The sequence below is a fragment of the Phaenicophaeus curvirostris genome, chromosome Z (genome assembly GCF_032191515.1).
Source record: "Phaenicophaeus curvirostris isolate KB17595 chromosome Z, BPBGC_Pcur_1.0, whole genome shotgun sequence".
NCBI classification, from domain to species: Eukaryota; Metazoa; Chordata; class Aves; order Cuculiformes; family Cuculidae; genus Phaenicophaeus; species Phaenicophaeus curvirostris.
In genome coordinates, this window is record NC_091431.1 from 25,046,442 (window position 1) to 25,071,758 (window position 25,317).

Consider the following 25,317-nt stretch of genomic DNA (forward strand, 5'->3'; position numbering starts at 1 on the left):
AAAGCTGCCTGGAGGAGAAGGACCTGGAGGTGTTGATTGACAGTGACTGAACATGAGGCAGCAGTGTGCCTAGGTGGCCAAGAAGGCCAATGGCATCTTGGCTTGGATCAGAAACGGTGTGACCAGCAGGTCCAGGGAGGTTATTCTCCCTCTGTACTCGGCACTGGTGAGACCGCTCCTCGAATCCTGTGTTCAGTTCTGGGCCCCTCACCATAAGAAGGACGTTGAGGCTCTGGAGCGAGTCCAGAGAAGAGCAACAGAGCTGGTGAGGGGGCTGGAGAACAAGTCTTACGAGGAGTGGCTGAGAGAGCTGAGAAGAGGAGCCTTGAGAAGAGGAGGCTGAGGGGAGACCTCATTGCTCTCTACAACTACCTGAAAGGAGGTTGTAGAGAGGAGGGTGCTGGCCTCTTCTCCCAAGTGACAGGGGACAGGACAAGAGGGAATGGCCTCAAGCTCTGCTAGGTCAGGTTTAGGCTGGACATTAGGAGAAGGTTCTTCACAGAAAGGGTCATTGGGCACTGGCAGAGGCTGCCCGGGGAGGTGGTTGAGTCATCTTCCCTGGAGGTGTCTAAGGCACGGGTGGACGAGGTGCTAAGGGGCATGGTTTAGTGTTTGATAGGAATGGTTGGACTTGATGATCTGGTGGGTCTCTTCCAACCTGGTTATTCTATGATTCTATGATTCTATAAGGCCTGCAACACACTGGGAATCCCCTGGATGTTGGGCTGCCACTGTCCACAGGAAACTGGTCTATGTTCCCTTCCACCTCCTGGCCCTCCAGCAGCAGATACTACTGTGATTTTCTTTAACAGGCTTCTGTAGATGTTTGCTTCACTTCTGAACGAATTTAGAGGATGCACAATATCAAATAACATGCTCTAGAATGTGTGACCTAAATTGAGTATCAGTTACACTTTATTTTTGATGATCTGAGTACATTTGCTTTTAAGTTTCCATTCAAACTGAAAACTTTAGGGTGCATCTGGTTATTTTGTTTTGCTGGAGAACACCAACATTTTTCATTTCAAAATTTCCCATTCAGAACTGTTCCAAATATTTCATTTTGTGAAAATGTTCAATACATTTGCCTGATACAGGATCAAATCAATTTCAAAACATAAATAATTCTCACAAAGCATTGAACTTCTCTTTTTGACCTCTGTGGTTTTGTTGAATAGACTGATAAGGTAACTTTAAGTAGCCTAGGGAGAAGTTCGTATAAATCAGTTTGGATTTTTTGGGAAAGAGAGGTTTAAGGGAATATGTTCTCAGTCCAGAAGATGAAAAACGTAGACTTTTCTGCTGTTTTATTGAGTCTAATTCTGTATCCCATCCCCACACTCTCCTGCTTCTGATACTTCTGAATCACATTGTATTAACATGAGAGTCAAAAGTTAATGTGATTCTTCTATCAATCAGTCCTTAGATTAAATACAACTATCTTTTCCTTTACAGAGTATTCTTCTTTGTATTGAAAATACAGAGCCAAAAGGACCAGGGCTCAGTTCTACAGACTGCTTCTGGGTATAGTTACACAGTATAATTACATTATCAGTTTCTTCAGGATGGTAGAATAAGGTTGGATTCTAGAACCTGCATCCCAGCTCATGCTTACAGATGCAGCTCTGTCTTTCATCTTGGTGCATATTTCTCTTTCTTTGCCTGCATAACACCTATTATTCTCATAATTAATATTAACAGTGGTAGTTTTTTATACTGTTAACATCAAATATTAAATACTAAATATCTTTAAATATTAACAGTCTTGACAAAATTAATGATAATATTTTTTCCATTATAGTATCATGTTAAAATTTACTATTCTGGAGATGAATTTGTGGCAAATACATTGTAGTGATTGGCATCCATCCCAGTGCTAATGATCAGGAGAAGTTGTATGGTACTTCTTCTCCTGCCCTCTGGCTGAGAACATCATGAGCAACTTGCATGGCATGGCCTTGACATGACCCCATAGAGGTGAATTTCATCCTTAGTGCTAAAGCAGGATCACAGAATGTAAGCGTGGGACAGAAATAGTAAATATATTTACAGGTGCTGAACTTGCCAGTTGTGTATTTCAACTTAAGCTTCTCTGTGAACCAGTACGTGGATAAGAATGATAAAGGATTATTGCCTTGATGTTAGACATTACAGAAGAAGTTCTTGGTACAAATACAGAATAACCAAAAGCTGTCCTTCTGCTGCTAGACAGAATGCAAATGTATTAACTGGTTTGGAGGGAATAACTCGTTGTGGTGGCAGACATAATCCCAAGAGCCCTAGAATTATGAGGTTACTCTACATGCTTCCTCCAAACCTCTGCCTGAGTTTCACTTAGGGAGAGCCCAGAGACATGCTTTGAGAGAATTTGCTCCCTGACATAGGGGAAAGCTGTATTTCTGGTGGTGACAGCTGAAAACTACAATTTCATCAGGGCTTCCTGACAGCCACTCACAACCCGTGAAATCTCCCAGGAGTCAGTGGAAGTTGCCTTGTCTCCTGCCAGTAAGGGCCTGTGGGGTCTTGCAAGGCAATAGAAGGCTGTCTGTTCTCTTAGAGAAGGTACCAGTTCTGCCTTACTCTCTTATTCCCTACCCCTCTCTTATGACAGAAAAACAAATGAGCCAGGCAGGACACTGCAGTTTTTGCGCCTATATGCTGGAGGGATGAAATTATATTTATTATTCTTATTCTGAATATTGCATTCTTTTCAGCAGTGTTCATTCTGAATATTACATTCCTTTTGCTAAAGAAGAAAAGGATTGAGCCTTCTCATAACTTGGCAGTATTTTGACCAAAGGTCACCTTATGTAGGAGGCTCTTAATATGACTGTGTATTTACTGAAATAACAAAAAGGCTCATGAAAAATTAGGTCTGGTCTACCCAGTCTTCAATCCATCCACAGGGGAATTTAAGTGCCCAAAGAGTGTTCTGTAATACGTAGTGCTCGCTCGTGTGCTTGTGTGCTTGCTTATTGGGATGCTTTGCAATAGATAAAAAGGCTGACTGGCCATCTATTCCTTCATGCCCTTGTCTATGGTTGTGACCATTTAGCTTTTTTTCCCAGCTCTTGTTCACCCTCTGTGCTCCTTCCACCCTGCACTCTTTTCTCTTCTCTTGTTATTCATCTTGATTCCTTTCCTCATTCCCCAGGGCTAATCTGTTGTTTCTTGGTTTAGTAGCTGCTTCTTCATTAAAATGCTCCTGCTGAGCATAAAGAGGCCCTGATTTGAGTAAGTGCCTATCATGGGGAGTAACTTCTCTGCATCCTCTAGAGCTAAGACAGTCTTGGAGTTAATAACTTCCTCGTGCTGTTACTGTGTCAGGCCTGTCAAAGGAGGTCATTGATACTGGGATGCTGTCTGACCTTAAAAAGTAAGCAGTCAAATTGAGTTTTGTTCAGGAATTTTCATACTTTATTCCTGTCTGATAGAAACTTGGCCTATATTGGCTTACGTCTGATACTTGCTGTTATCTCTTCAAAACAGGTGAAGAGCGTACGTGTAGTATTATTTTTGTGTTTCAAATGTCTAACTCCCACTTGACTATTTCCCTAGCTCAATGATTCTCACAGAAAACTGGAGCCACCTCTCACTTTCCAGCAAAGGTGTCATGTTGGGCATTCGTCACAATGAGATCCTAGTAAAATTTAAGTACAATTACCAAATACACAGCAGTGCATTTACTATCATGCTGTAAATAGTATCCTTTGTACCAGATGTACGTAATGTGTGAAAATTAAGTGCTGTATGTTTTATGGTGGAGACTTTGTGATTCTGCATTCATCCCGTTCCATCACTACCTAGTTTGTCTTTCTCAGCTACAAAGCACTCGATCACTCATACAGGGACAACTATGCAAAGCATTCAAAAGAATTGAAAAGCAAATTAAAACAGGTCAAATACACAGCTTAGCAACTTGGAGGATATTAATTGAAAATGTCAGCATTCATCTGGAATTGCCATGCTAGCAAGGCCACCTCCTTTGTTAGTGTTAGCTAGTCAGTGATAAGGCAACTGATAAAATGAGCATGATATTTGTATAACTCTCATTTCAGATGTCTTGAAAAGCTGGACCATTCATACAGAATGGGTTTTACACAATACAGAGGGTTTCCAAACTCAAAATTATTATGGTAGGAGGGAGATCCTTTCTTGAGAACTTAGTAGTGCATCTGTTTTTTGTTAACAGAAGCCTTTTAGCCACCTCAATGACTGAACTGTCTTGAAGGGGAACTCCTGTCTCGCAGAGAGGAAAGGAAAACAAAAAGGGACTGCAGCCTGAGTACGGGTCAACACTAATGGGAACCCCAGAATCAGCTCCTTCCTGTAGGCCACAGTGAACCGTGAGATAAAAATATCCTAATGGATGCAATGTCCAGGGGCATTTTCAATGGAAATAACCAAAGGGGCCAGATTGCGGGGTTAGGTAAACCTGACAGCCTGATACACAGAGAGAATAATAGATTTGCCTGGCAAGAAAACAAAGAAAACTATACACTAAGGCGTGAAGCACATAATTTTAATAAGAACATAACTGAGTGTATTTGGTAGTGCTGTGTGGATCATCCTAAACATGTCCAGAGAGTATTATAAAGTAGCATGACTTTAAAAGGAAATGCAGGCCTGATGGAATAATATTTCAAAAGTTTTCATCTGAAGCAGATGAAAGAGTACAGGGGCTTTAGTTACTCACTATCATACAAAAAAGTCAAAGTGCAGCTAGTATGGTGAACTCATTTATAATTTTTTACAAGTAGCTAGAAAGACTATGCATGACATGTACTGCAAGGGTGTGTAGGACCCTCATGTAGATCAAGATTTCATTGGCCTAGGCATTATACAAACATAGGTCCAAAAACCAGTGCCAGCCTAATTTAAATATGACTTGTTCTAGTACCAGATTTTTCACAGGGATTGATTTGGAAGTCCTTGCCCAAAGTATTCCTGAACTGTCCAAATCATTGGAGCTGTAGACAATCTCAGAAAAAGAAAAAGAAATAAAAAAAAAAAAGAAATATGTTGTCTTAACAATTTGAGACATAAATTTCCCACTTGGCTTTTTTTGAACATTTCCAGGACCCCCTTGAATCTCTGGTGTTTGGGAAGGCTGCATGTAAGATTTATATCAAAGATCCTATGGTTGGCCTGCACTTCTAACAGCAGAGAGCTCAAAAAATAAAATTTCTCTTGTAACCAATATAAAATTACAGCCTGTTTTTTTTTAAAAAATAGGGTGTCTAACCTTTGAGATCTCAGTTGTACTGCAGATACTACTTTCACTTGAGCATTGAAACTGAAATTACATTTATGCATTGATTTTGTATTAATTATAGTATTACAGAAGTGCAGCAAGCAGAGGCACTCAACGTCTAATAGGATTCTTATTCGTCCAGAGAGGAAAGTGGGTGTGCATGAGGAAGGAACCACCTCAGTGCTGTATGGTTACAGTCAGGAGTAGCTTCATCTAAGGAGGAGGTAGAAGATTTTCCAGTATGTTCCCCCAGGGCATTGCAAAACATGCAAGGGAAAAGCAGAGAGTCTAGGTGTAGTTATGAGTCTCTTTCCCATCCATCTTTTCTTCCTTGTTCACATCCACTAGCATTTGGTGAATGATGTATGGAATACATTGCACAATGTGTGTTATGGTATGGAAGTCCATATGTGTTAAATCTTCAGAAAGCCCATATAAAATGCAGCAATTCTGTTGCAGAGTCCTAAATACTTCCAAAGATCTCTGCAACCTCCCTGTGTTCTCCAGGATCTCCTGGTAGTAAGCTAGTTCAACAGGCTTTATGTCAGAAAGCCAAACCTCTACCCTGCTGGGATGCCATCAGGGAATGGAACCACCCAGGGAAATTTTAGTGGATGTGTCTTACTAGACTGACACCTTCTGCAAATGCTTTCATGTCAGGAGATTATGTGACCTCACTTTAAAGGCAGAAGGAAAGATGCTTCATCATCTTAAACAAATGCAGTCATGTGAATACCAAGACCTGTTGTATACGCAATGCTTTATAATGTTTTCCAAATAGAAAATGACGGTGTTGGGGGTAGAGACAGATACTGAAAAGAGTTAAGAAAAAAAACCAAAACCAAAACCAAATACGAAACCTAAACCAAATTTCTGGTTCCAGGCCCTCTGCTGGTGTAAAATCTCCCTTTACACTCATGTAGAAATTCAGCCAAAAGCTATAAAATTATTTCATCACTGCTTCGGCTATGCTTTGGGTCTTGAGTCCAAGAACAATATTTTAAGCATGGCTTGAGGAGTTATTCAACACGTGAATTTGATAAGGACAATTTAGAATTTTGGAAGCTCTATAGGAATGATTATTTTTTGTTTCAGTAATAGGAGTTACTGGTATTTTTAATTTATATTGCGTGTTGTTAATGGTTGCCTCATTTCAGAGCAAATGCCTGTTTCAACTCATAGCGTGATGTGACACAAGTGAGGAGTCAAAACCTAGAATTTGTAGAAAGAAAACAGAGAATGTTTTCTGTTCTATTTTAGTGAAACTTTTCTCTTGTGTTTGCCAGTTTACGTAAACAAATCATGAGCCAAAGAAAACGAGAATCAGAAAACACCATCAAGACTGGAGAAGAGCAGGAAAATGAGCACAAGAACCTTGCCATTGCCTTGTTTATTAGAATTTAGCTGAGGACCGGTATAAGTTAGCCTCTCTCAGGTCCCTGCTGATGTGGCTGTCTATCTGTATACACTTAGAATAGCCTGTTGACACTATCATTGTAGGCATCCCTAATGCAGGCACTGAAAACAGATCAAGATTGTCACTGTGATCATACTTCTCCCTTGCTCTTTAGGCAAGCACAGAGAAGCCTTCATAGAAAAAAGCAATTGTTAATTCTCCAAGCTAGTAAGATTACTGGTCTTCCTTTGAATTCATGAAACTTCGCTCTGTCTTCTTGGTAGTTCTGGCTGGACAGAGTACATCTCTGAATGCTCTTCAGGCAGGCAGTAGTTGACAGATTTGATCTGACATGACTTACCCAGCATCATGCAGGTAGTCTGTGAGCAAGCCAAAAGAGCTGACATAAAATGGTTGACTTATTTCCCTTTTGCACCAATGGTTCAAAACAACCTCTTTTACTTGTGAGAAAGATGTGGGAACTCCGTAGGCTTGCCCATATGCTTAGAATTTGTGAAACTGAAGACTCTACTCTTTTTGTTTTCTCAAATATGTGTGGCAGTTTGTTACTCTTGGTATTTGTAAGCCATGCGATAAATTAACCACCTAGGGAAAGGGAGAGAGGCTACCTTACAGAATGAAAAGAATGGAAAATCTGAGACATTTCAACAAAAAACTGTGATGGTCCCATGCATTGTACATTATAGAAACACTTCAGTGACTCACAAGGGAGAAGTAAAGCTACAAACCAAGCTCTGTTGCTCCTGTCTTCTCCTATGATGAAATTTGACATGACCAATAGACCCGCACATGCTACATTAGCCCACAATAAATTTGCAAAAATATGAGTTTCAGTAAAATAGAGATGGGAAAGGGTTGTGATCTCTAGTACTTGAGAAAAAGTTTGCAATTCTACAACAAGTAGATATTGCCTAGTGAATACAAACTGGCTTCTGCAACATAACACTTGGCTTTCAGAGTCTGCCCTCAAATAACTGCTACTTGACTGATGTTGACTGTGCAGTTCAGCTAGAGTTTCATCACATTGTTCCTCAAATCCTCTATTTAAAAAGGCAAATATAAGGTAGTATTTCAGCTATGGTTCAGACTTGTGGAGGGCAGTTTTCCAATGCATATTAAAGGTTATTTTTAAAACGTCCTTGGTCCTGATAGCCTCAACTACTTAGGGTTGATAGAAAAGTGAAATTTGATATTTTATAAACTGTTTGGTTTGAAAATCAGAATGGCAGTATCTGTAGTTCATTAATATTGCATTGCAAAATCTTTTTTACTGTTGATTTGGATGCATTAGATGATCATCCCAGAGCCTGTGGGCATTTTAACATTAGTTCTTCCAGCTGTTTGTCTGCTTATTCCTGATACCTCTCTTCATCCACTAATATGATCAGTAGATAATTAGGTATGGTGACAGTGGTAGAGTACAGGTAGTGATGACATTTTTTAAAGCAAAACACAGGACTTCACATGAGCTCAATATTCTGAGTTGCATGACATGCCGCTGAAGTGATCAGCAATTGCATGCTGTGGTGTAACTTGATATATCAGATTAGAATACAAGGTGTTGTTGAAACAAAAGGCCATCTGGCTCAACATGCCAAGTCTTTTCTGGCTTAAAGTCTCCCTGATTTTTTATGAAGGTCCTTCAGAAATTAATCTGGATGTCCACTGAAGTAATTGAAAAACACTGTTCAAGTTGTCTTTCCTTTAAGTGTACCACAGTATACCTTCCTTTCTATTCACTTAGGTTATTATTTATTGTTTAACACCAGATTTTTTTCTCATTTTAAGGTAAAAGAAATGATATTTTAATAATAGACTTCTTTTATCGTTCATACACATTTCATCTTGTGACACCAAAGAGCTGTAATCTGTTACTTGTGCAGTGCTGGAGATTCCCACTCAGTTGACTTCTGTTATGTTCCTCTAATAGGGGATATTTCTTTTAATCAGAGATGTGAATCACGTTACAGTCTTTGTAGCACTTATCTGATCTTACCTCCAGGGCACTTCCTCTTCCTTTCTTGTAAAAGTAAGTGCTTTGTAATGCAGTAACTACTGCAGTTTATTAATTATCCTGCATATTTAGGTGACCCAATATGATATTTTATTGTGTAAAACACAATAGATAAAATTTCTCTATCCTTTCAACTTAGCATTTGAGAAGGTCTTTTGGAAGATGCTGAACTGTAAGATATATCAGGTCATTCACTGTTTGTTATAAACCTCCCATCTACAAATTTCATTTATTCATTTACGTGAAATTCTGAGTAATCGGTCTTTTTTTCCATCTTCTCCATGCCCCTCATGGTTTCATAGAAACTAATAAGAATATTTTTTGACCCAGCAACACGAAGTTGACACATGATATTGAACTGATATTGTACAACTTAAGAAAGAATTTACAGTGTAATAAATGTTGTTCTGGACACTGTTTCAGTTTTCTGATGAGACCACTGGTAGAATTAATCAGCTATTGGCTAATAATCTGCCATATTTCATAATTCAGTAACCTTATGTGCTGAAGGGGTATTGCTTGTTTAGACTATGAAACAATATATTGCTTTTCTGCAAGTGGACATGGCAGAACTGATGATATTTTAAGGGGAGACATTGACTTTGTCTGCAAGGCCAAGGCATGGAAGAAATGAAAATAACAATTATTGATTTTTTCTTGTGCTGAGAGAAACATTTGCTAGCATGTTATGAGAGGGAAAGAGCAGATGTTCACCACGAGAGGAGGGGTTTTCAGTTTTAGCAATAAGACATAATAATTTTTGTAGAGAATATTTCTTTGCAGTTACATCATCCTAAGATAGGGAAACAAGTCAGAAGACCAAAACATTAATAGCAAAATTGCTCTGAAATGTTGTAATCCTGCAAGTATACAGGATGCTTTCTTAAGACAGGGTGAAAAAATTAATGTATAATAATAATATAATTAATATAACTTGGTTCCAGTTTGACAAACTATGATCCTATTGTGTTAAAGAGACTGAGAATAATACTGTCACGAGAAAGTTAATTTAATCAAATGCTGAACTGTGTTGCTTCTTTCAAGACTACCACTCTGAATTGCAAAAGGTCTGAGAGATCAGCAGGGCTTTGGAGGTTCCAGCCAAGCAGGGCACTGGAGAGGGTCAGCACTGAAACCCTTGGGTTAGTCATTCAGGTTCATTGGGCTCGCAAAGTAAACAATTACTTCTATCCTGTTGGCAGAAAAAAGCATCACTAGTCTTTACAGAATGTACAAAGTGCTGTGACACATTACTGCAATGTCACTCTGTGGGAATCGTGGGAACCTACAAACAGTGAACGTAAATGAGGAAGTCTGTTTTCCAAGGCTATGCAATTGGTGGCTGCACTTTTTTATTGCATGAATTCAGAATAATCAACTACTTAAAGCCAGAAATTGGGAAGAAAAAAAAATTGGGAAAGAGTTATATAATAGATTGCCTACAAAAGCTAGGGGCTGGATTTGACATCCTTTCCATGGGTGCTGGAGCCTCTCCAAATACAGCTGCCAGCATTTAGCAGGAGGAGACACTACTCCCTGTTCCATCTAGTCCCTGATCTGTCCTTTGGTCAGCCTCTGCAGCACCTTAGGGCATAGTCCTGCAGCCCCAAAGCCCTCGCTAGTAACCTCAACACCATAGACCCCAGTGCTGCTATTGCAAGACCAGGTTGCAGCTGGCATGCATTGCAAAACTGCCTCTTCAGCCTCTTCATGGTACAAATGAGTAAGGCATAAACCTAGTGGTCATCTTATCAATATTACTTCTTGTGCCTTTCCAAGCCCCTGGCTTGCATCTTATCTGCACAGTACCACATACAACCTGTTTTTTCCATATCCCTCTAGGTTGGCTTCCCCTAGCTTCACCCACAGACTCTTGTTCTGAGCAGGAGCACAAGGCTTCATTTGATTTTGTCGTTCTTTGTAGGATCATATTCATTTGCTTGCAGACATCGGGCAGAAGGGCTTTGGACTCCCATAGCAGTTGGGCAATAGAACTTGAAACAGTAACCAGAGTAGGGTATTGACAGACTCATTTTAGTTTGATGACAATTAGCTGAGGGCTATTCACTGTAGCAGTAATGGATGGATGGATGGATGGATGGATGGATGGATGGATGGATGGATGGATGGATGGTTGGATGGATGGATGGATGGATGTGTGCAGACCCTTGGGCAGTAAAAATCAGCTTTAACAGAATTCCATATTACAGGCCTGGTTTCCTTCTAGAAAATGAAATTTCTTCATTAGACAAGCTTCACCATTTCGTAATGCCAGTGAAGGAGGATATGGAACATATGAAGCCAGAAAGTGAACAGACTAGAGCAGACTCTGGAATTAGATGCCCTGCTTCAAGGCTAAGACATAGAGGTTCCACAGTAATCCATGAAGCTTGACATTTGCAAATAGATGAGAACAGTGTTCAAGGTCAGCTTATCTGGGGCCTTTCAAAGTGCTAAATTCGTTTGAAAGATGAGTGCTGAAAGAGGTGACAAGTGGAATGACAATGTATTGTTGAAAGTGTGACATTTCATACGCGGAACAGTGTGGCCGTGTCCCCCTGGAAGTGCTTCTTTGGAGAACATACTTAAGTGTTCTAGGATAGCAATCTCCTCCTTGTGGATAGTTTGCAAATTGCAGAAGACAATTCACTGGGCTTTCTGGTTTAAATTTTAATCCAATATAGCTAATAAAAGCAAATAGTGAGTGTAATAGAAGGATCAGCTAGGGAGTACTTGCTTATCCTACAATCATGGAATCACCAGGGTGGAAAGACCTCCAGGATCATTGAGTCCAACCATTCCTATCTGCCACTCAGCCAGGTCCTTGAGTACCTCATCTATCCATCTTTTAACTACCTCCAGGGGTGGTGATTGAACCACCTCCCTGGGCAGTCTCTGCCAGTGCCCAATGACCCTTTCTGTGAATTTTTTTTTCCTGATATCCAGTCTGAACCTACCCTGGTGCAGCTTGAGGCCGTTGCCACTTGTCCTATCACCTGTCACCTGGGAGATGAGGGCAGCTCCCTCCTCTCCACAACTTCCTTTCAGGTAGTTGTAGAGAGCAATAAGGTCTCCCCCTCAGCCTCCTCTTCTCCAGGCTAAAGAACCCCAGTTCCCTCAGCTGCTCCTTGTAAGACTTGTTTGCCAGCCCCTTCACCAGCATTGTTGCTCTTCTCTGTCTTGTTCCAGAGCCTCAACATCCTTCTTGTGGTGAGGGGCCCAGAACTGAACACAGTATTCGAGGAGCGGTCTCACCAGTGTCGAGTACAGAGGGAGAATAACCTCCCTGGACTTGCTGGTCACACCATTTCTGATCCAAGCCAAGATGCCATTGGCCTTCTTTTGGCCACCTAGGCACTCTGCTGCCTCATGTTCAGTCGGCTGTCAACCAACACCCCCAGGTCCCTCTCCTCCAGGCAGCTTTCTAGACAGACTTCTCCTAGTCTGTAGCCCTGCACAGGGTTGTTGTGCCCCAACTGCAGGACCCGGCACTTGGCCTTGTTAAACCTCGTGCCATTGGTCTCAGACCAGCGGTCCAGCCTGCTCAGACCACTTTGCAGAGTCTCCCTACCCTCCAGCAGATCCACACTTCCACCCAGCTTGGTATCATCTGCAAACTTGCTAAGGGTGCCCTCAATGCCTTCATCCAGGTCATTGATAAAGACATTGAACAGGACTAGACCCAGCACTGAGCCCTGGGGAACCCCACTTGTCACTGGCCTCCAGCTGGATTTCACACTATTTCCCACCACTCTCTGGGCCCGGCCGTCCAACCAGTTTTCCACCCAGGAGAGTGTGCGCCTGTCCAGGCTGGAGGCTGACAGTTTCTCAAGCAGAACGCTGTGAGAAACTGTGTCAAAGGCTTTGCTGAAGTCCAGGAAGACCACATCCACAGCCTTTCCCTCATCCAGCAGCCGAGTCACTTTGTCATAGAAGGTGATCAGGTTAGTTTGGCAAGACCTGCCTTTTGTGAACCCGTGTTGACTGTGCCTGATCACCCAGTTCTCTTGCATGTGCTTTATGATAGCACTCAAGATCACCTGCTCCATGACTTCCCCTGGCACTGAGGTCAGACTGACAGGCCTATAGTTTCCTGGATCCTCCCTGCGACCTTTCTTGTAGATGGGCACAATGTCAGCCAGCCTTCAGTCCAGTGGAACTTCCCCAGTCATCCAGGACTGCTGGAAGATGATGGAAAGGGATTTGGCAGGTACATGCACCAGCTCCCTCAGTACTCTTGGGTGGATCCCATCTGGCCCCATAGACCTGTGAGTGTCTAATTGGCCAAGCAATTCTCTAACTCTCTAACCACCTCCTCATGGATCATGGGAGCTTTGTTCTGCTACTCTAGCTGCTAGGGATGTACACACAGAGAACAACTTTCCTTATTACTAAGTCTGAAGCAAAGAAGGCATTAAGTACCTCAGCCTTATCCTCATCCTTTGTCACAGATGTTCCCTTTGCATCCAATAAAGACTGAATATTCTCCCTGGTCCTCCTTTTATTGTTGATGTATTTATAGAAAGATTTTTTGTTATCTTTCACAAGATTGGCCAGTCTGAGTTCTAGTTAGGTTTTAGCCCTCCTGTTTTTTCCTCTGCATTATCTCCCTTCTTCCCGGTAGTCTACCCAATATGCCTGCCCCTTCTTCCGAAGATCATAGACATTCCTCTTCTTTTTGATGTCCACCCAGATCTCTTTGCTTAACCAAGCTGTTTTTTTTTTTCCCCTGCCGGCTCTTTTTTCAGCATGTGGGGACAGCTTGCTCCTGTGCTTCCAGGATCTCCTTCTTAAGAAGCAGTCAGCCCTCTTGGATTCCCTTGCCCTTACAGACTGTTTCCCATGGGACTTTATCAACCAGCCTTCTGAACAGTCCAAAGTCTGCCTTCTGGAAGTATAAGGTGGCCATTCTGCTAACCCCTCTTCTCACCTCACCTAGAACCGAGAATTCTACCATCTCGTGATCACTTTGTCCCAGGCGTCTTCCAACCGTCACATCTCCCACAAGGCCTTCTTGGTTCATGAACAGCAGGTCCAGGAGGGCACCTTCCCTTGTCGGCTCTTTCACCAGCTGTGTGAGGAAGTTGTCTTCCAAACACTCCCGAAACCTCCTAGATTGCTTCCTCTCTGCTGTATTGTACTTCCAGCAGACATCTGGTAGGTTAAAGTCGCCCACAAGGACAAGAGCTAGCGATCTTGAGACTACTCCCAGTTGTTTGTAGAAGAGCTCATCAGCCTCATCTTTCTGGCCAGGTGGTCTATAACAGACTCCCATCACAATATCTGCCTTCTTGTGGGCTCCTCTTATTTTTACCCACAGACACTCAGTCTTATTATCACCATTATCAAGCTCGAGGGTATCAAAGCACTCTCTAACATAGAGGGCTACCCCACCTTCTCTCCTACTTTTCCTATCCCACCTGAAGAGTTTATATCCCACCATAGCTGCACTCCAGTTATATGAATCATCCCGCCATGTTTCCTTGAGGGCAACTATGTCATAGTCTCCTTGCCCTACAATAGCTTCTAACTCCTCATGTTTATTGCTCATGCTGCGTGCATTGATGTAGATGCACTTCAGCTGGGCTGTTAATCCCACAGCTCTCATAAAGGGAATAGTCTTCATTCCCGAATGACTGGCCCTTAGATTGTCTAACCCATCAGAGCCGTCTAAATCTTTTCTATCACAAGATGTTATCATCCCCACTCACTCTGAGGTGTCATACTCGAGGTCCTCACCAGCACACCATCTCTCAGGCACTGGAGTGCCATTTCCAGGTTCACTCGTGTCAAGCCTGGCTTCATTCCCCTCCCCCTTCACATCTAGTTTAAAGCTCTATTAATGAGCCCTGCTAGATTTTTTGACAGAATTTTTGTACCCCTAGGGGACAAGCATGCCCCATCCTTGGAAAGGAAGCCTGGAGGTGTGTAGGCGAACCCATGATCAAAGAACTCAAAGTTTTGCTCCTCACACTAGTTTTGGAGCCAGGTATTAATTGTCCAATTTTTCTCACTCTCTCCCTCTTCATTCCTTGTTATTGGAATGATGCCCCAGAGCCCTTCACAATGGTTCGTAGTGCCCTGAAGTTCCTCTTAATTAGCCTCAGAGACTGACATTTCTAGACTGACATTTGGAAGCAAGAACTTAAGTCTCAGGAAGGATCTGTAGAAGTGCAGTCCTAAATAAAAATGAACCATTCTAATGCAGCTGCTTTCAGATAAACATCAAGAAAATATACCCTAATTTGTATCCATAAAATGGTCATTTTTTGCAGCATTTTTACAGTTACAGTATGTATTTTAAAGTGATAGTACATTAAGTTAAAACTGTAATGCTTTTAAACCTGTCATAACCTTATCTAGACTGAATATAAAGGTGTTATAATATTTATCTGCAACTGTAGCCTTCTTAGCATGCAACCAATTTAAAATCATGTTTATCAAGCAGCACTGCAATTACAGCAGACGTAGCAGGGACCTCATCCTGCAGAATGCTCATGATATTGGAAAGCTGTTTAATACTTGTGTTTCTGATTAAAGCATATGTAGAAGTCACCCAAAGCACTCAGCACTTTTGAAGTTTGTTCAGTGTAGTCATGTTTTCCTTTACTGGTCCTTAGCATTTCTGAGAGTTTGGCAGCAACAGCAAAAAGGCACTCCACCTCTCTTCACTGTTACTATGAACTGTAGGTACTTGGACTCAACAGTTCAATAAAGATCCAAAGAACCTCACAACTGACTAGCAATTTGTTTCAGCCATCCTGCGAACAGTGGTGTCAAGTTCCAGGCTTCAATTCAAGAAAACTCTCATTTTAAACGTATACCTAACATAGCCCTTAATGCTTTTCTGAGCTGAGTGGGTGTTGACTCAGTAACCACTGATCATTAATAGAGAAGGAAATGTGCATTTAGCAAGAGTGCCTTTGGCCAGGCCCTGACCTGTGCTTCTCATGTGGCTGAATTGAAATTGGAGTTGAAACTGAAATGGCTCTTGGACTGTGGGTAAATGCCCAGCCTGCCATAGGTGGTGATGTGTTTTACAGAAATTCTGTCTTCATTGCAATGCCATTTGTGAAGAAGAACAACCTTTGTAAGCCACTTATGGATACTTTGCAAGGCATTAAATATTATGTTCACAAACGTGCTGAGGTGTTGGAAGTAACTTTGGCTAGAATGATTGATATTGGCAATGGCAGGGATGGAGATACTGCAGGACTTCTCAGTCCTGGTCAAATACTCTGCCCAGTGAAGCCTTCTGCCCTCAGGGACAGAAATGGACTCAGCTCCAGGCAAGATGATGTGAGAAGAATAAAGATCCCTGTGGCTTGTGCTTATCTGTAAATTGAATTCTTCATGTCAATACTGATGAGTCAGTCTTGCTATGACTGCGAAGACAGCCAGCCAGCTCGGTGGTGTTACAGATCAGTTCATCACAGAGCCATCCTTTGGTGGCTGTTTATCACCAACAGTCTAGAGGTGTGTCATTCATTTTACTGAATGACATTGGAAATTCAACATAGAGTCCTACCACAAATACATTTTGTTTCTGTAGCAGGGAACCATGGGAAAAGAAGCTTTGGAGAGTGATTTTTTATTTTTTAATTGCTTTTTCCTAATCTCTGATGTAAGATGTGACAAATAAGAAAAAATAGAAGCACATATTTTATTGTTTATAGCTTTCATTAATTTTTAAGGAACAAGTCAAAGATATTGCTGAAAAAAACCAGTAGCAGAGGCTATATGGTGAGCCGATCTAAGAGACATTTTAATATTTGATGAGACCAAAAGCTTCTTATCACTAAACATCTTTTAATGGTGCTTGCCCTTTGTCTGGGTGTATGTGGCTGCATGTTTCTAAGGGACTAACTTTTCTGACTTTCTAATGAAATATATCTTAAGACAGGGGTAAAAGTAGGGATTTGGAACTATTTCATTGATGTGTTAGTTTAGGTAATGATAAAGTGAGAAATTGAAACTTTGTTTGCATCTGAGCATGTTGGAGCGTTACTTCAAACTGTCCACATCAAGTGGCTTCTCAGTCAAAGATTATTAAACATACTGATGCACAGAGCCTTACAACCAGTCCGCCTGCCAAAGGGGTAAACAGTAAAACAGAGACAAATGGGCAAAATTGAGCAAAGTGGTTAAAAATCCATTGTCTGTCAATGGAGTGCTCACATATACGTTTTTAAGCTAGGCAGAAAGCTGTAGGAATTGGGACCCCTTTTGAATGGCTCTGAAATCTATGCACAGCAACCTGCATTGAGTCAGAAGCAAACCCACAGTGTAGCCAGGAACTGAACTCAGGAGCACTGCCTTTCATTTGGCATTCTGATCTCTCACATGGTGTGTCCTGCAGGGGGAGAGGAAAAACTGCCTAGTAATAGAGCAAGTCTATGAAAACTACATCACGACATTCTGGTTTCATGGAGTCATTTTGTGGAGTAGCTCTGTTTTTCATGTGCTGCACTGATGCTGAAATACTGACAATTAGCTGGAAATAGGTGTTCTGAGTGATTTAGAAATAAACCCTGACTGAACTTCTACTGGGTTTTCCTTCCATTTGCTCTTTCAATATGAGAACAACGAGAGCATTTTTTAAAACAACAAATGTTAAGTACCACTGGGAGAAATGATATTTTGAATTGACAGAATCTTGCAAGTGCAAATGTGGTTTCATAACTAAATTTTCAAACAGAAAAAAAATGAGAGTTAATCAAAAATTAGATATTCTTGAAAAAGCTTTTATTTTTTATTGTTTTTAAACTTGCTTGGAAATACAACTGTCTTGATGCAGAACTAATGAGAATATCAATATATCTCGGTCACTGTATCTCAGTAGTTACACTATTTTAAAAGTAATTGGGTGGATTTCTTTGTTAATGTGATCATGTCAGAATGGGGTGTATCAGGAACAATAAATCGTTTAGAAACTAGAAATAGATTGTTTTTAGAAACCTAATCTTAGGCAAGCATAGCATTTTGGGGAGAATAAAAAGTGTTCTAAGAGACTTTCATAGAATCATAGAATCATAGAATAACCAGGTTGGAAGAGACCCACCAGATCATCGAGTCCAGCCATTCCTAACAAACACTAAACCATGCCCCTTAGCACCTCATCCACCCGTGCCTTAAACACCTCCAGGGAAGGTGAATCAACCACCTCCCTGGGTAGCCGGTTCCAGTGCCCAATGACCCTTTCTGTGAAGAACCTTCTCCTAATGTCCAGCCTAAATTTCCTCTGCTGGAGCTTGAGGCCATTCCCTCTTGTCCTGTCCCCCATCACATGGGAGAAGAGACCAGCTCCCTCCTCTCTACAACCTCCTTTCAGGTAGTTGTAGAGAGCAATGAGGTCTCCCCTCAGCCTCCTCTTCTCCAGGCTAAACAACCCCAGCTCTCTCAGCCACTCCTCGTAAGACTTGTTCTCCAGCCCCCTCACCAGCTCTGTTGCTCTTCTCTGGACTTGCTCCAGAGCCTCAACGTCCTTCTTGTGCTGAGGGGCCCAGAACTGAACACAGTATTCGAGGAGCGGTCTCACCAGTGCCGAGTACAGAGGGAGAATAACCTCCCTGGACTTGATGGTCAAACCATTTCTGATCCAAGCCAAGATGCCATTGGCCTTCTTGGCCACCTGGGCACACTGCTGGCTCATATTCAGTCGGCTGTCAATCAACACCCCCAGGTCCCTCTCCTCCAGGCAGCTTTCTAGACAGACTTCTCCTAGTCTGTAGCCCTGCACAGGGTTGTTGTGCCCCACGTGCAGGACCCGGCACTTGGCCTTGTTAAACCTCATGCCATTTGACTCTTCCCAGCGGTCCAGCCTGTTCAGATCCCTTTGCAGAGTCTCCCTACCCTCCAGCAGATAAACACTTCCACCCAGCATAGTGTCATCTGCAAACTTGCTAAGGGTGCCCTCAATGCCTTCATCCAGGTCATTGATAAAGACATTGAAGAGGGCTGGACCCAGCACTGAGCCCTGGGGAACCCTGCTTGTCACTGGCCCCCAGCTGGATTTCACACCATTTCCCACCACTCTCTGGGCCCGGCCGTCCAACCAGTTTTCCACCCAGGAGAGCATGCGCCTGTCCAGGCTGGAGGCTGACAGTTTCCGAAGCAGAATGCTGTGAGAAACTGTGTCACAGGCTTTACTGAAGTCCAGGAAGATACATCCACAGCCTTTCCCTCATGCAGCAGCCGAGTCACTTTGTCATAGAAGGTGATCAGGTTAGTTTGGCAAGACCTGCCTTTTGTGAACCCGTGTTGACTGGTCCTGATCACCCGGTTCTCTTGCGTGTGCTTCATGATAGCACTCAAGATCACCTGCTCCATGACTTTCCCTGACACTGAGGTCAGACTGACAGGCCTGTAGTTTCCTGGGTCCTCCCTGCGACCTTTCTTGTAGACGGGCACAACATCAGCCAGCCTCCAGTCCAGTGGAACTTCCCCAGTCTTCCAGGACTGCTGGAAGATGATGGAAAGGGGTTTGGCCAGCACATCCGCCAGCTCCTTCAATACCCTTGGATGAATCCCATCCGGCCCCATAGACTTGTGGGTGTCTAGTCGGGCTAGCAAGGCTCTGACCACCTCCTCTTGGATCATGGGAGCCTCATTTTGCTCCTCCAGCTCCTAGGTTCATACACAGAGGGAACAACTTTCTTTACAATTAAAGACTGAGGCAAAGAAGGCATTAAGCACCTCAGCCTTTTCTTCATCCCCTGTCACTGTTGTTCCTTCTGCATCCAATAAGGACTGTATGGTCTCCCTAGTCCTCCTTTTATTATTTATATATTTATAGAAGGATTTTCTGTTATCTTTCTCAGACTTTGCCAATCTGATTTCTAGTTGAGCCTTAGCCCTTCTGATTTTTTCTCTACACAATCTCACTTCTCTCCTGTAGTCCACCCAAGAGGCCTGGCCCATCTTCCAGAGCCCATAAACATTTCTTCTTCTTCTTGATATCACTGAAGATCTGTCTGTTCAACCAAGCTGGTTTTCTCTCCTGCCGGCTTTTTTTCCGGAACATGGGGATGGCTTTCTCTTGAGCTGCTAGGATTTCCTTTTTGAAATACCTTTCAGGACACTATTCATTCAGTGAAAGATCCCATTTAACATCAGTTGATTTGAGATAGGTCTCCATGTTTTACACGTTCTCTATTATTACAAGACTATACTCAAAGGACCAAATTTGTTTTTAAAGCTGTGTAGGACTGGGTAGTTAATGTAGAACAAAATAATTTGATGCGTTAACTTTGGAAATGATCAGCAGAAAACAGCATTGCTTTAATTGGCTTAAAATTAGGATGTTAAATCACACAGATCCTGATCCTAGGGTGTCATTCCGTCAGACCATGATGTTTTCATGGATTTCAGTTGATAACATTGAGTTTCTAGGAGAATCATTAGTGTGGATTTCATTTCATAAATCTTTTGTAGTTTCCTGACTGTTAAAATGGAGAATAAAACTGGCCTGATTTGAACTGGGTTGGTAGGCTAAATTAATTAATAATTTTAAGAAGCTTCCTGTTCTTTGGGTAGAGTGAGCCAAGTAAGTGTTAAAGATTAATTTGCACTTCAGAAACAATATCTTTGGAGATTCTGTTGAGAAAGTGATTGTGGTAATGGTTGCTGCTGGGGGCAGAGGAGTTTGGACCATGCATCCCTAGCTCTTAAAAGCTCCTCGCGTGAATGGTATCAGATGGGAAAAAACGAAACCATGGATTCTCCATATTAACATCTTGGTACTCTACATTGTGTGCATCTGGAGGAATTATTTCTGAGTCTTTCATTTGTTTTTCTCAGGTTGGGGGTCACACCATGCTGCCCATTCGTTGGATGCCTCCAGAGAGTATCATGTACAGGAAGTTCACCACAGAAAGTGATGTCTGGAGCCTGGGGGTTGTGCTGTGGGAAATCTTCACCTATGGCAAGCAGCCATGGTATCAGCTCTCGAACAATGAGGTGTGTGTAATACATTCTCAAACTGTACTGGGAAAGCTGGCACATTAACTGTCGGTATAACTTCTCTGGAGAACAGGTAGCAACAAATTTATTTAGTAAAGGCAATCCTCCAGATAACAGATATTTATGGTGTTATCACAGACTTAGTGGTTGAATTTCTTCCTTTCCACCCTTTTCTTCCCAGGGTGGATGGAAGTTATCCAAGCAGATCTATAATAGTTTGAATGTAGCTTTTTAATCTGAATAGGATAAAGTCTGCTCTGGGGTTGAGAAAGACCGTGAGGCAATAAAAAGTAGCTTAGGTATCTTCTGAACAACAATTCCATATCATATATGTCATTGTTGCAGAGTAATTATCCAAAATCGCTCTTGAATAGATTGACGGAATCTGGAAATCTCTTAATCTCCAGGCAGTAGCAAGTAACCCCCTTCAGAGAACAGCCACAGTGATATTCATAAATTTAAGAAGGGAAGGAGGGAGAGGCACTGATGCCCTGTGTGAGCAGAGTGAAAACTTAGCCACCTTCTGAGATGAGGTGAGATTGATAGATGAATAGAGAGAGGAGGTATGGGATCACTTCCTGGCCGTCATTCCCTCATGAATGGAAGTGGCAGTGTGGGTGAACTGCACATTGCTTAAGTTATTATTTCTTGACAACTTATATTACAGTGATTTTTACAGATTTCTATCTAGAAACACAACCCTTGACAGAGTTGCCTGGGTGACTGCCACCAGTGAGGCAATTAGCAGTTAACTCTTTGTGGATGATCCCCCACATAGTTGACACAGTTATGCTGATCCTTTCGTTTTGATTTCTTGTAGGTGATTGAGTGCATCACTCAGGGCCGAGTCCTGCAGCGACCTCGCACATGCCCCAAGGAAGTGTATGACTTGATGCTGGGCTGTTGGCAGCGGGAGCCACACATGAGGCTCAACATAAAAGAAATCCATTCCCTCCTCCAAAACTTGGCAAAGGCATCTCCAGTCTACTTGGATATTTTAGGCTAAAGTCTCCTAGCATTTCTTCTTATGAGCCGTGGGAATGAATGTGTTCAACTGCCGCTGAACTCCATTAAAATGTGTTCTTAACTCTGAAAGCATTAACGACAAAGTTACGGAGAAGCTTTCAAAGGGCAAGCAATGTGCACTTCTCCATCTGTAGACACAGTATTGACTTTTTAGACATTACTGAGACATATCTCCTCTCTCTCTCTCTTTCAGTTTCTACCATTTTTTTCTTCTCTCCTCTCTTTCTAATCAATTTGGCTTCTGCATTATTGTAACTCTGCATAGACAAAGGCCTTAAAAACCTGATCTGTTATATCAGCGGACTCTTCAGTTTGCCCACCACAACTAACAATGCCTTGTTGTATTCATGCCTTTGATGTGGATGAAAAAAGGGAAAAATACATTTGACTCGAACTTCATGATTTCTGCTGTACAGCTACTGAGAGTTTCTATGGATTCACCTCAATTTTTGCGCTTCAGCATGTGGTTGGAAAAAGAAGACTGGTGTTCTCTACATGAAGCATATTCTCTGTGGAGATAAAGCAAGGTGGAAAGAAGACAGTCTTGGTGATACACTGTCTGGAGGAACTAGGGCATCAGATGGCATCCAACCCCACAAAAAACACTGAAATGATTCGATGAAAAGCAAGAGGCTGTTTAGCACTTTCCCTGAAGAGTCTTTCTGAGGACTAAAGAGACTGTTCAAGGAGGTGCTGTGCCAGCACCTTTCATTGCCAGATACACATAAAGGGGAAAAGATGCTGCCTGCACTGCACACAGTTACGTTACAAGACGATAAACTAAACACATGCCCTTATTTTGTCTTCTGGTAGGATGTTGTCATACCACTGGTATAAATATGTTCTCCAGATAGTCTTTTTTAATACAGGCTGAAGCTAGGCTTATTAATGTACAGTATTAATTTCAGGATCACATGTTGAAACTAAGGCTTTTGATAAGATAGGACAAGCTATAGATGCTGGGGCAGGCATATCTTATACTGTGCTTGTCGAGCAGCGTATTCCTTCCTTCCTCAGTCCTTTTTCTTTTTTCTAAACCGTGCAAGCAAAACTGTGCATGGTGTTTGTTGATTAATGCCCTTTGTGAAGAAACTATCACTCATGTTGTAGTACACCCTAGTAGGCATAGCGAACTCATAACAGTATAACTTATATTTCATTAGAAGGGGCTAATGGAGGACATTAGCCATGTTAAAATGCCTTTACAATGTTACAGAAACAATAGGCTGATATAACATGAATAAACTAATGTACAGAGATCACTGATTATGTTTGAGCCATGGCAGGGGATAAAGATCTCTAGAGAAAACAAATTACTCTGAGGTTATGGCTTACTATTCAGAGTGCAAAGACCTTGAGCTCAGCACCATGTTTGTATTGGTACTAGTGCTGTCATTACCAACATCCAGTCTTTCTTAAATAATTTATATTTGGTTGGATTGGCATTGTATGTGTACAACATTTGCATGGCCACTGTGTTGATGACAGCTGCATGGGGATACTTGTTATTTTTCAAACCAGAAGTTGGCAGTTTCAAATTTAGAGTTAGGATTATTTTTAATATGAATTCTTACAACTGAAAACCTACCTTACCTGTTCCTCAAGACTTTTGCCTCCCTCTGTGAGGGGGCGTTAACTGCAAAAAAGTGATCTTTCTGTTTTCTCTTTTTGTTATTTCTTATTGATATGAGCCAGATCAAGATAGTCCTTCATCTTCGTATTGGGGATATTTTATTTAATAAATTAAGCGTTTTATTTTTGTAAGTGTTCCCATAGCACATTTAATATATAATTTGCGCGCATATATTATTTATTGAGGCACTTTAGGTTTTTCCTTCAGAAGCTTTTAGAGCTAGCTCATAAAGATTCTGAACATTTTTAGAAGAAAGCAGTTCACTGGACAGTGATGAAGTTTTACCCTTCTCAATGTCATTGAAAAGGCAGCATTACAAATAAACATGACAGTGTAACTATAAAGCCATACTTAGTATTTCTTTAATAAACCAGATGTTATTTCTTAACCACTATTGAACTGGAAACACATGAAAAGCCAGAGGAAGATTCCTGCAAAATGGGCCTTAAGATTTTATCTAGACTGTGTTGGAAGTTCACATAGAAAGCTAGGTAAAGACTGAGCATCCAGTGAAACCCATTCTCTTGAGAATCTGAATGTTGTGTTTTAAAGGAATTTGAATTTTTTTTTCAAAATAACCATGGTGGAAAAGAAAGTTGTCAGAGTCTGCTCTTACGGTGCAATGGGAGGAGACTGCAGGTGGTGGATGGGGGTGCTAGGTTTCTACCTGCTGTATTGTCTTAGTTTCTTATAAGCTGAAGAAAAAGGCATCTGAGATGCTTCTTCTATTGGAAAACAGGCTCCAGCCTGAAAGTGAACAGGTGGGTTTTGCAAGAACTGAAAGAATGTATACCAAAAATAACCACAAACCCCTGAAATTATACTTAGTGGCATCTCATTTTTCATTTACTAGTGAGACTAGTAGGGTCATTTCAAAGAATAAATAGTGTTACAATGCATTGTGCAATAACATAGCAGTATGTTAAACTTCTAAAGGACCAAATGTTCTACAGAGCCACCATTATGGATAACCTTGACCTATATCATTAATGTTCTTGATAGTGCATAAAATGTGTAATCACAGTAGACTAGCTATAAACTGTAGCTATACATAGTTTGCGTTTGTTCTTAAAAAGGTGGGTAAGTGTAGCAGTATGAGCAGAGAAGAAAAAACGTGTTCAAATCACAATGAAGGGTAAGTATATGTGCATATTCATCATGCTTGCACTGTCACCTAAGTCGTGTACACTGAGTAAATATGACAATCAGGCTCATTTAAAAAGTCTTCTGGACTGTGCTATGAACTGATCATAAATATAATATATATTATATATGTGTGTTTGTATATGGCATATATATATATACACACATAGCATATACATGTATGCCTATGTCTGTTTTATTCAATTTATATATGTGCAGACATGCATGCACATTATGTATGGGCTGTGTGTATATGTATACATTTACATACACCTTTGTAATTACAAATGATGATTAGAGTGCTATTAATAAATTGATAAAGTCTGCTGAGTAACCAAAATATTTTTTTCTTTTGATATTTCTTTTTCTATATTTGTAAGATTCAGTTTTTTAACTGGTGTGCAGCAGAGGCAGTGCTGGAGTGTCAGACATATAAGAACAAGTACTTTTTTTCCCCTAGATGATTGCATAAAAACATTTCTTCCATTCCCATCTCACTGGTTGATTTCTAAGAAGTGGACAGACAAGCTTCCAAGCTCAGAAAGCAGAATTTGTTTTACGGTCATTTCTGACTTTGTGCTATTGTTGTTTTATTGTCCTAGAATAACAATGCTGCTCCATTAGCATTTTATACTCATCCACTGTACCAAAATAATTCCAAGAATGAGCTGAACTATTCGGACTGCAGCACAAGTTGTAGAACAACAAGAATGCCAAAATTCAGCAGTAATAATAGCAGCATTTTCCACAGTCTGTCCTTCACACTCAGTAGATCTTCAGAACTCGGAACTGGCCATGGAGGACAGATACTTGTAAAGCAACAGCACCCCATGATGCATGACGGAGTGTACTATTTTTAAGACTTCATT

General features: G+C 41.4%; 1 protein-coding gene across 3 annotated transcripts in view; it reads left to right on the forward strand.

Annotated features, from left to right (window-relative positions):
* The window catches only part of NTRK2 (neurotrophic receptor tyrosine kinase 2), a 215,489-nt gene extending 190,526 nt beyond the window's left edge, over nucleotides 1-24,963 (forward strand). For all 3 annotated transcript variants that reach the window (XM_069880272.1, XM_069880273.1, XM_069880274.1), the window contains 2 exons: nucleotides 20,485-20,643; nucleotides 21,467-24,963. In XM_069880272.1, coding sequence (XP_069736373.1) covers nucleotides 20,485-20,643; nucleotides 21,467-21,652 — 345 coding nt within the window. In that variant the 3' untranslated portion in view covers nucleotides 21,653-24,963. The remainder of the gene's footprint in view (nucleotides 1-20,484; nucleotides 20,644-21,466) is intronic.
* Nucleotides 24,964-25,317: the final 354 nt, after the last annotated feature.